At 38.4% G+C, this 12,554-nt stretch overlaps 2 protein-coding genes across 4 annotated transcripts in view; both read left to right on the top strand.

Moving 5' to 3' along the window:
• Window positions 1-9,723, top strand: part of LOC121369189 — a 50,118-nt gene extending 40,395 nt beyond the window's left edge. For all 3 annotated transcript variants that reach the window (XM_041494106.1, XM_041494105.1, XM_041494107.1), the window contains exon 4: window positions 7,455-9,723. In XM_041494106.1, the coding sequence (XP_041350040.1) occupies window positions 7,455-7,600 (146 nt within the window). In that variant the 3' untranslated portion in view covers window positions 7,601-9,723. The remainder of the gene's footprint in view (window positions 1-7,454) is intronic.
• The window catches only part of LOC121368884 (sugar phosphate exchanger 3-like), a 34,494-nt gene continuing 30,328 nt past the window's right edge, over window positions 8,389-12,554 (top strand). Inside the window, exon 1 of the mRNA XM_041493641.1 lies at window positions 8,389-8,394. Coding sequence (XP_041349575.1) covers window positions 8,389-8,394 — 6 coding nt within the window. The remainder of the gene's footprint in view (window positions 8,395-12,554) is intronic.

Genomic DNA, 12,554 nt, shown 5'->3' with positions numbered 1-12,554 from the left:
ATTTAAAGGCATGCACTAAGGTGTCAGACCAGTTGATTCTGTCTTGAGACTGTTTCCCTGCTTGTTCATTGTCAAGTGGTGTGATGTGGCTGGCGCAGTGTGGGAGAACACGAGCCAATACTTTGTAAGAGCCAATGAAGGATCGAAGACCGTGAATCTTTTCGGGCGCAGGACATGAGGATAGAGCAGCTATTCTATGCGGAGTTGCGGTGATAGTACCTTGCTTCCACTTCCATCCAAGAATGATAACAGATAAAGGACAGATGACAGTCTTATTGGGCGATAGCTTGATATTATTGACTTGGAGAGCATCAAGCACGCGGTGCCAAGTAGCCAAAAGGTCATCGAGGGTATCATCTCCACAATACAAATCATCAGCCAACTTTGTGACTACAACTTCCTGTAAGAGATGACCAAGAACTCGACACACGAGCTCCTCGAGGGCAGTTTCAGAACCAGGCATACGCATAGCACATCTGGAATACACGCGAATTCCCTTGAATGGTGTCGCCACACCACAGTACTTCATAGAGTGACGTGCCAATGGAATCTGGTAGAATGCATGTGTGAGATCAGTTGTAATTATGTACTTCCATGATGCAAGGCGTCGAAGAACTGAATCAACATCTGCCATAAGTGAAGGTTGAGGTTTGCTGTATCTGCCTACATCTGCGAAAGCTGTGACTAGCCGAAACCCTCCATTAGTTTTCTTGACTAGGAACGATGGGTTAAGGTATTCCACGGTAATACCCACATCTTCCGGACGTCGGAACACTCCTAGTTCTTCTAATTCATCGAATTTGTTTTGAAGATCGACTAGTTTGTCACGGGAATACTGAGGGATGCGGCCCTTACGTTTAGGAAGTTGTACAGGGCCCATGTTCACAACTGCCTGAAAAGGCCCCGAAGCGCCGTTGTATCCTGTGTTGACAGGACTGAAAATCTCATCATACTGATGTAACAGGGTTTTGAACTTAGTTAACATATCCTTTGGAAGTATGTTATCTGGATCTAAGTGGATAGTATCAGAATGCGATGCAGATTGATCTACAGATTTGTCACACGAAGGAGATTGTGAAGAGTTGACATCAACTTCTGTAGGAATAGACACTGCATGTACCTGACAGAAATGCTCATGCCGTTTTAAAGTCTGTGGTTGATCAGTGAGATTGGGAATACGGATCTTGCCTGCAACACTGGTGAACATATCTGGAGAAGGCCACATGGTGGTGTCAGGGAGTGACGAATTGTCTAAGCGTGGTTCTACGGCAAAATCATCATCAATAGCAGATAAGACCTGTGGGAGCTCCACTTCGATGTACTCACCTGGCCAGATAGTAGATAATGTTCTTGGAGCATGTAACACATGGGTACGGCGGACTGTGTGATGAGGAGCGGTACTATGCGACCCATATAGGTAAGTACTGCCATCTCCAAGGATGATTTCGTGTTTGGCTGGGCGGATGGTCACATCATTTTGTTCCATGAAGGGAATGCCTGCTAGTATGTCTGCATCAAGGTCTTCAACAACAAGTCCCTCAAATAGGAATTCGCGACTGTCACGGACAACAGTGAACCGGGTTTCGCCTACAACTTTTAAAGGAGACAGACGATCTGCTTGGTGAGCATACTGGGAACTTTTATGTATGTCGACTCCGAGCATCTTTGCAGCAGACAGACGTATCATATTGCCAGTGGCTCCGCTGTCGATTGTAAGTTGGGCCACACGATGGCCATAAAAGGCTGTCATATATGGTGACTGTTTGACTTGAACACGGCAGGCAGTAGTGCTATGTGTGCAAGTAGGTAACCCATTCTGTCCTCGGGTTCAGATTCAGAGTCGTCAAGTATGTGGGCAATTTGTCTAGCTCGTGCCATATGTTATAGTCTGCCGATTCAGGTAAGATTTTTGTTTGTCTTTAAATAGTGGCGGAGCGGTTCGCATAACTTTAATCTCTTCAGATGTGTGAAGTTCATCTAGTAAAGACGAGAGAGCCTGGGAGATTTCTGGTTTGATGGAGGAGAGAGTTCTTGATCGTAATTCAGTGCCATAACGTTGTTTCACTAGACGTGGTAACTCATTATGCAACAATCGGAGCCAAGTCAGAACTATAAAGTTTTCCAGTGAAGGAGATAACTCTTCGTCCTCTTCGATCACTGACCCATGGTGGGTAATGCCACAGTTACGACGTAGAAGATTGTCTTCCATGAAGGCAGACAGACGTTGGAATAGGTCTTCATGACGTTCATCTGGGAGGAGATGGATGTCACAAAAATCTAGAAAGTGTCCACCAGTGGATTGAAAGCCATAATGAAGCCGCATGACTTGCCAAATACTGTTCATTGATGTAGAGTTTTTGATAATTGTGTTGCGTGAAATAATGGGGCAGAAATTGGCAATTTGCCCTAACATCAATTCTAAAATAGTAACCTTTTGCGCCGCTGTGCGTCGACTGGCTTCTGGAACATCCTCGTCGTCATTAGCGAAACCCCGAAGAGGAGATGTACGTGTTTTCTTGCCCCATGTGACACCGTCGAGAAGAAAGGGGGCGAAATTGGGGTCTAATGATAATGTGTATGATAGATTTTGTTTCCAGTTCTCAAACGAGTTTACTGTCTCTGATTTCGATAAACACCATTGTTTGGGGGCTCTGTGTGTGTTAGCCATGTTTGGGATTGTTACTGTGACAAATACCTCAACGTTATTCGCCGGGCCGGTCCTTTACAATATGTGTGTGTGCTCGAATACGAAGCGTGAATTGATCTCGCTGCCACCACGCCAGTAATAAAGGAATGTTCATAGCACAGAACCTAATCACCACAAGTAACAGTACAATAGCGACTTCATCCGCTACTTTATTGACCACAACACGAGATCACAGAAGCCAAACACCCAACAACAGGAAACCGGAAACGGAACTCAATATATTTAAGACATCGCTGCTTTCCTAACAACAATGCTTGATAAACACTTAACCACTATGGCGCAACATTTAGATCAATGCGGTTTGAATGGCACAAGAGACAAAAACTTGGGTTCGGAAAATAACGTGAACCTAATTGCATATAATTACTGGTTTACTCGGTTTAGTTCTCCAGAAGATGATAAAAGATAATTTTAGAGATTTACTAGTTTAACTATTTATATTTTGTAACAAAATAAATGTTTAAAATGCTGTGGATTAAAAAAAAAGTGTATCCATTGACCATGTCCGCAATTTCCTGACGTATATCCGCATTTCACCTCCTCTTACCATTCGTACTTTATTAAAATTTACGGTAACAAAATAGAATCTACCCAATGGCTGATTGTGATATATAGTGACAGGAAAAGCAGCCAATCAAGTTCATTTAAATTTTAGGTAGGCGTTATCGTGTAGTGTTCTGTTTCCATTGTGGCAAATACAGCGGAAGCCAGAGTGTCCGAATCTCCCCTACTTCTTCTAACTAAAACAATTCCATGAGCCATTACGTCACATAAATATACGCGTATTACATGACGTAATGTAAGTGACGTCATCGCATAACGGTGTTCTTTTAACAGCCCAATTTTCACAATACAAAAATAATACCACTGTGATTTTATTAGAAAATAAATAGAGATTATTATACGAGCTTCTGTGTCGTACTGATTTTACGAATCGAGTGTCAGGATTTTTGTATTTCCCGATGTAGAGTGAGGGTAATGCATGAATCCTTATACAAGTTTCGTAAAAGCAGTACGACTCATATGCGAGTGTAATAATTTCTTTATTATCCATATTATTATTGTTGTTGTTCTCTGTATAATTCCATTTTATAATTACTGTTTTGTAATAGGCGTCTTGATTGGCTAAAATGCTATCACGTGATCTAAAAAAAAACCCCAACGTTCATTCTTCCATGAACGTGAAAACTGCACTTTTTCGGTAAACAACGGAATCCCCGTTTCTATTTTTATCCTTAAGTTCGTCTGCACTGTGAGTGACGGTTACAATTCAGGCTTTAAACGACTCCAGTTTTGAACTGAGACACATAATGTATATGACAGACCACAAAAACGAAGCTTCTATTAGAAGTTATAGCAGAGAATGCTCGACAAATCAAAAGAGAGACATGAGCGCAGCTCTGTCACATTTGACAAAAACACCAAAACGACAACTTAGACGCGCGAAAACACTTATTACGCCTTCGTGCACAAGTCCGCGACTTGTCCATTCCGAGAATAATATCACACAATCACAAACTTCCTCTGAAATCCACACACACAGTAACACTAAAACCACTTTATCCCTTTCAAGTCAGTCTTCACATTAATTTTCACTAATTAAACTTTTGACAACTGCAATTTTAATATAGGTAGGCTGGGGCGGATCCAGCTTTTCTAATGGGGGGGGGGGGGGGGGGGGGTTCCAAGACAAAAAGGGCACCATAACATTATGAAAAGGCACTATTGAAAAATTACACACGGTTCACATGGACCATAATATAATAGTGCTACAAGAGGGACGCTGGCAGACAGATTCTACAATGTTCTATACATTGACAGAATAAATAAATTTGTAAAAAACCTAAAAATCCTAAATAAAAGGGGCACTTCTCAAATTTGGGGGGGGGGGGGGGGGGGGGTCCGGACACCTTGGACCCCCCCCTCTAGATCCGCCCCAGGTAGGGGAGATTCGGGTAATTGTGGACATTCTGGCTTCCGCTGTATTTGCTACATAAATCTTCTAAATAATTTGACGCTCTCCCTCATGTTAATTAGTTCAAAATTCATCGAAAAAAAATTTGCGTTATCAGTTGATGTTCTGTTATTTTAAATTTTATAACGTTTTATCCACATTTGATTCAGAAAATTAACATTTATAAAAATTTCTAAGGGAATTCTCTTAATCTTGATACAGATGTAAATCATTGTGGAATAGAGTTCGATTGGATTTTTAAATATAGTTTTGTATAATGGCAATATTAATGCATTTGGAATTATAAGAATTGAATGCCTGGTCAACGATGTCGTGTACCCAAAACTTCCTCTTGCGTTTTTCGAGCGATCCATCACAAGAGCTGTGTACATACAGTAAAGTACGTTTAGAACGAACACGCTTATAACAAACTACCGGTTAGAACGAACTAATTGTAAAGTCCCGATTTTCTCCCCTATATATTAGTAATACATTTTAATGTATAGAACGAACTATGTATAGCGAATTAACTGTTAAAACGAACCAATTTTGTGGTCCAAAATAGTTAATTCCAGTGTAAATAAGTGTTTACATAACGAACCGTGAATACCGGAAGCATTACGTATCAAACCAATCAGTGTAAAACGCTGCAAAGCCGTGGGATCGACCGCACGACCGCACTAAAACAACAGCCTAAATAACTTTTGTTTGTCTGGACTTGGGAACAGGTATCAATTAAGGGATTAAGTCACTAATTATACCGGAACCGTTACGTATCAAACCAATCAACACAGCCCATCGTGCTTGGCGTCACGTGACCTCATCGTGTATCGTGAACTGTTTTGCAAAGGGTGGGTTCAAAAGTGCTGCGTGTTCTGAGAGTTCTGACGATGAAGACGACAACACCCCGTTAGCAAATCTACAGACAGTGTGGAATGAACTCGTGAGAGCCATGCCAGTGCCAGATGGTGTCACTCTGGAAGATTATCTCACTGCAGACGAGCAAGTTGTAATCACCGAACAGCTGACAGATGACGACATCGTTTCAGAGATTATCGGAAAACGAGACGGCCACAGTGATTCTGAACCAGAGGACGATACACAGGAGCCACCCGAACAGCCAACGCCCACAGCAGTTGAAACGCACAAGGCACTCGAGACAGTCAGACTGTTTTTTCAGAGCAAAGGAGATATTCGATTGCCAGTATTTGACAGCATTGCGGACATTGACTCGGCATTAGAAGTTATGCGTCCAACGCTAAGTAAACAAACCACGATTAGTGATTACGTGACGAAACGTGATTAGGTACATGTAATTCACTAAACTCTTTTGATGTGATCTTTCAGTAATGTTTTGTTGTATTTATTGATTGTAATAAATGATATATTTTTTATAAATGTCTTATAATCACCAAGGCATTTTTTATTTTTTTTACTATTATATTGAGTTCAAAATTCAAAATGGCCGACTTTCGGAATAAAAATTACCAACTTCTGCAAATGTGTACAACGAACTACTGTTATAACGAACCAATGAAGCTGGTCCCTTGCAGTTCGTTATAAGCGTACTTTACTGTAGTTCATTGGAGAATATTAAAATAACAATGTCCTTGCATTTCTCTTGAACAGTGATTGTTAGAACACCCTTTGGTAAAATCAGAAAGTAAACAGAAAATAAATATCTATAACACCTGCAACCAGTTCTTGTTCTTCACTGTGAACGACTTATATTATGGATAGACTCTAAGACTGTGTGCTAACCATAGCACGTTACTGGTATCTGTGAAGTAACAAGTCTAACCTGTCGGCCAACGTCTATAGTAGCGTTTCCATTGAGATTAATTAGTTTTTACAAGTAGATAAAATTATTTGGGTATAATATTTTATGGGTATATGTAGTTGCAAGTATAATCTCTAATTTCAAAACAATGGATCGCGTTGGGTTGGCTTGGTTGGGTTTGAGGCCAGGCTGAGCCAAATTTCAGTGGTCGTGGAGTTGGCGGTCGCGGTGTTGACATTCGTAAATGTATATCATCCTACACCTAATTCGGTTTAGTCGGCAACTGAACGTTGTCCACCCATACGCCGCTCCGCCCATTCTTATTTTTGGAGAAACGTCTTAATGCCTTCTAAACTATACAGGGGTGATGTTTTCACCTCAAAATCTTCCACATGCAGGCACAACAATAAGACATAGTATGTAGATATTTTATATATTTCAAGTTTTTAATTAGCATAAATGTAAATAAACAATACGCATACGCTAATATATGATGAACATACCCCGAAGCACTCAATTTACTGATGAGTGAAAGATGAAAATTGCTATGTTACTATTCATAAACATTCTTTCCAGTAACTTTAGTTATATTATGAGGGTGGTCAAAAGATCTGTCAAAAGTATAGCTAAGAATAGGCAATCAGTTGCGGAGGTGACTATATAATTTAGTTTTCGATACACAAGTTTGGAATTAAAAACAAATATGTGGTTCAATCAAAATGGCAATCGGGAGGTTTTAACTACAGGATATACATCATAACATCAGCGCGTGAACAATGCAAACAAATATTATTTAATAACCTTTTTTTTCTTATTTGATAATTTTGATGTCACGTTCATTACAATAATGAAACATCTTATCACCGAGAGTCCGGTCCATAACGTGTATAACATGGAGTTGTGAAATGTGACAAACCGCCGATGAGCAATTGTTTTTAATATTTGATTACAGGAAATTACACAACTTTGGTAGAATGACCCAGTATCCTTTTTTTCTTTTGTTTTTTGTACAGATATTGGAGTTGTTATGACGTCATCGCCGCCAGCCGTAACTACCAACGCGTATTATGCGGCCCCTCCACAGTATAATCAGGTTGTCTCTAACAATACAGGACCAGCGAATCCACACGTGAACCCCGCATACGACAACAAGGTCTAAGCACTGGAACCCGTAACAGAACAGAACAGAACTTTATTTGAGGAACACATATATACATACATATCAGCGTCAAGATAACAGGCTTCAATAAAACAAATAATTCATATACTGTACATACTAGAATTCTTAGGAGGAACAGAAAGTTTTGTTAATAATAGTTATAAATTTACATAGCTTTCTAAGGATGCCAGTTTTTTTACAATTAAAAAGCTGCTTAAATTTATGAATATTTGGTCTAATGGTATAATATTTATGAATATATTTACATCTTTCTTCAATAAATTTTGTACAAACAAATAAATAATGAAATTCATCACCAACGTCATCAGTAGAACAATAAATACATTTTCTCTCTGCATATGAAATATTGGACCACCTTCCTGTCTCAGTAGGTAAAAAGTGATTAGCAATACGAAATCTAAGAAATACATTACACATAGTTTTATCCAATATATTAAAATACTTTTCAAAATTCAAGTTCTCTTTAAATATTTTGTAAGTTAAACCTTTATTAGATTTTGAAAGATCGCTTTGCCAGTTCTGCAAAAACTGGTCCGAGAGTCTTTGTTTAACTAATGTTTTTAACCACGTACTTGACCTAACAGTTTGCTTATCCCAAATATTGTTTAATCCAAGCCTATAAAGTATATCGCTAACATTAATAATCCATTTATGGTTTGTTCCACATTGTAAATACGGTAGTCATAAAATAATAGTTTGTAGATCTGTACTGATGGCTTGGAAGGTTTATCAGTCAAAAGACGAGCCCAGAAAACATACAATACGCAATGACAGTATACGTAACGGTGGTTTTCTTCCAAACTCCCCATACAACATATAAATAGGAGTACTTTTTCTTTGGTTTGCTAAGTATCGTAAAAACTGGATATGTACATTTTCTAATACATTAGATTTCACGACCATAAAGTAATATAGGAACAACAATTGCATCACATAATTTTAAACGATATTCAATGGACAAACAGTATTCATTTGATTTCTTTAAAATATAAAACATGGCTTTGCGAGCCTGCTGTGCTAAATATTTTTTGCATATGTTAAATTTATTATTTTTTTCGAACCATATTCCTAAATATTTATATTCGCTTACATTTTTAATCTCAAGAGTACCTAAGTGGAAAACTTTCTTATAGTCCTTTTTTGTACCTCCGAATATAACAATCTTTGTTTTTGTTACGTTTACTGTTAGTTTCCATGTTTTACAATATGTGTCATAAGAATTTAACATGTGCTGAAGGTCACTTTCGTTTCTTGTCAATAGGGCTGTATCATCAGCATATAACATAATAAAAAGTGTTAGACCAATGTCAAGATATATATCAAAATCAAAAGCACTAACTGTAATTCCTTTGCACTGTTGAGACTTCAAATAGTCCTCCAAATCATTTAAAAACAAGGAGAATATAAAAGAGGTGACACATTTCCTCCTTGCCTCACGCCAATGTCACAAGTGAAATATTTAGAAAGTTCACCGTACTATTCTGAAAAAATTTCATCAATGTTATATTTCAATAGTTTGGACCAAAGTCCTACTCTCCATATAGTATCAAAAGCTTTTTTTAGGTCAACAAAAGCACAATATAATTTTTCTTTTTTTCTTTTTAACAATTCAGTTATTGCATAAAGTAAGAAGACGTTATCATTAGTGGAATAAACTTTTCTGAAACCAGCTTGGGATTCCGATAAAATATTAATTCTCTCAACATATTCAGTTAATCCGTTGTTAAGTATGTTCGTGAACAGCTTACTAAAACACGACAGTAAAGTTATAGGTCTATAGTTCTCAACACTTCTCGTGCCTCCATGTTTTTTATATAAATCTGTAATAATACCAATCAGCCATTCTTTTGGGAAAATTCCACTGTCCATAATTAAATTAAATAATGTTACATAAACCAAAAGGAATTTGTCAACTGTAGTTTTGATATACTCATTTATAATGCCATCGTGATGACCTGATGATTTATTATTTTAAATTTGTTTCACAGCTTTCAGCACGTCAACAGCCAATCTTATTTACATCACATAAATTATCACTATCATCATTTTCATACATGTAATTATTATCTTTAAAATAACAATAAAACTCTTGTAACAAAGGACTATTGGTTGGCATGTCTTATTTTTGTTTCATCAGTTTAAGGATACTCATGGGGTCAGTGTGTAAAGTTCTAGAGAGATCATTCTCTAGTTTCTTCTGATGTGCGTTGCTGTATTTTCGTATTATAGTTTTGTATTGTTTACTCGATGATTTTAGGGCTTACAGACTATCTGTACTGTTTTGTTGGCGGTGATTTCGTTTGGCTACATGAAACTTATTTCTTGCCTTTACACAGTCTTTTCTAAACCACGGCTTGTGAATAGGTTTAACGCGTTTGACACTGTGGTTGTTATGTGGTGTTACAACACCAAACACCGCACCGGCTTTTTCAACAAAGAGCTTGTTAATTTCATTAACTGCTGAGTCGATGGCTTTCTTTGGGTTGTGAGTAGTGTTCAATAAAGTATTCAGTATAGTGTCGCTCTCTGTCTGGCCAACAGCGTCTTTGAAGTTATTTTGTAGAGTAACCCGGTGCATGTAACACAGCTGGCGACCATTCCCAGTCTGGAGCTCCACGCGGTAAGACGTGTTTGTTTCGCTTGTGCACACTACACGTGCTTTCGTGTGCTCGACTTGGGGGTCCTTCATTTCGTTGTTTTTGTCAGCGAAATAAAGTTTTCTACTGGGGTGTATGCGGCCATTGGAATTGATTGAACGCTGGAACGCTTCTCGTTTCGACAGCCTGCACCACCAGGTTGGATTCTTTTTTAGCAAGATTCCTTGCCTCCGTCATTTCTCCGTCTGACTGTCGACTTGGTTTTTTTTTGTGACTCGTATGACGGCCATTCTGCAGAACGCCACGGTTGTTCGCGTTTAGTCTCTACATGTCCGAGCCTGTCCTAGCAGCACTGGAAGATTGACCGCCCCACTCTAAGAAGAAATAGGAAGCGGGGTCGGCCCCTACTACTATTTTTCTAGAGTTTACCTTGCTTTATAGTGATACCATCGCGTATCCTCCGGAGTCGGGCCCGTCCGCACCACTATACCAAACCATGACGACTGGACTATACTCTAGTCTGATACTCTCTCTCGTTCAAACGGATCCGGCTTCTCAAGATCTGTATTTCAGCACAGCACTACACCTTCAACGTCTATCGACTGTCAATCTAGGGGTTTTCTTGACGGGATGCAACCCATCTCGTCCCTTTAAGCTGTGCACCCAAACTGCCTTAACGAGGCCACTCGCGTGGACATACCGATCGGACTTTAAACTTTTGGATCTGCGTTCAAAATTTTATGTCGAAATTACTTCTTTTAAAAAAAAAATATTATTCAATAGTCCGATCCTCTTTTCTTTCTCTTATTTAATTTTGGACTGTCCTTCTCAAATGCTCCAAATTATATAAATATTCGGCCGAGCAGTCAATTCTTTTTATTTTTGGCTTGTAAACTTTTTTTAATTTTTTTATTCTATTAACTCTTTTACTAATTGCTATTTTCAAAATTCTGCCCATTTTCACCCCCCCCCCCCCCCCCCCCCCCATCCCGAGTCAGGCCACCGATCTTGTCGGACTCGGGTCGGGCGTGTTCGAAACCCTAGTGGTATATGGGCACGTTAAATTAGTTATCATCATCATCAACTGGCGACTACAGCAGAACGGAACGGAGATGCTGTGAACAATATGATAAGTGTACAAATTATTTGTTTACAAAAAAAAGAGAAAAAACCTAGCTTTATGAGAAGACCAGGTGTTTTTTTTTCACAATCAAATAGCATTCTAAATTTGTAAACATTTGGTCTACTTAAAAAAAAGGACAACATATTATATAATTTTGTTATTTGTACACAGCATGTTCTATTTGTCAAAGTTATGTTTCTCCACCTGCCTTTTTCAATGGGAAGATAATGATTCGAGACTGGAAAGTGTAATAATGGTAACCAATGTTTATTTCTCCAGATTGGTTAAATATGTTTCGAATAATATTTGATTTAAACAGTCTGTAACAAGATGCTTTAAACAAGTTGGCAATGTTTGTAAGAACTGATTCTGTAAACAACAATTCTTTGTTTTAACAGATATACCTCCGGGCGCTGGTTACACTGTTACGTTAGTATATCCAGCGTCATCAAAACAGATTTTATAAACTTTAACCATTTATGATCGCACATTTCATTATTATAATCATTCAACAATAATTCATGTATCAAGAATGATACCTGTGTGTGTTTTCCAGTCATCATTTTAAACAAACAAAAAATTATCATTCTTAACTTGACATCAAGGGAGACTGGGTAACGCCCCAGTTCTCCATAGAACATATTCACAGGCGTTGACTTTTTAACTGACAGAAGAAACTTTTTAAAATTATTGTATATACATACTGTCTTTGGAGAAGTGCATATAAAAATCAATTTTTTTAAATATTCGGTGCAAGTAGCCTATGTTGCAACAGCGGGTTTCCTCTCTTGGCCTCTAGACCAAATGTGGAAGTAAACCAAATTTTAGACACCAGATAGCTGTAGTTTGTAATGTGCTGAGGTGTCGTTAATAAATATCAACGATTGAAACATTAACACTTTCAAAATCGTATCTCTGCACAAGCCAGAGTTAAAAGGATATTTTAACAAGGTCGTGCCTGCTCGCGGTATTCCTTTCCTGAATTAGATATAAACAGAAGTTTGTTTTGTTTAACGACACCACTAGAGCACATTGATTTAGTAATCATCGGCTTTTGGATGTCAAACATTTGGTAATTTTGACGAGAGGAAAACCGCTACATTTTTCCTTTAGTATCAAGGGATCTTTTATATGCACCATCCCACATACAGGATAGCACATACCACGGCCTTTGATATACCGATCGTGGTGGACTGGCTAGAGCGAGAAATAA

This window comes from Gigantopelta aegis, chromosome 3, assembly GCF_016097555.1.
Source record: "Gigantopelta aegis isolate Gae_Host chromosome 3, Gae_host_genome, whole genome shotgun sequence".
Taxonomy (NCBI): Eukaryota; Metazoa; Mollusca; class Gastropoda; order Neomphalida; family Peltospiridae; genus Gigantopelta; species Gigantopelta aegis.
The sequence above is the reverse complement of the archived record's forward strand: the minus strand, read 5'-3'. Positions and strand labels throughout refer to the sequence as shown.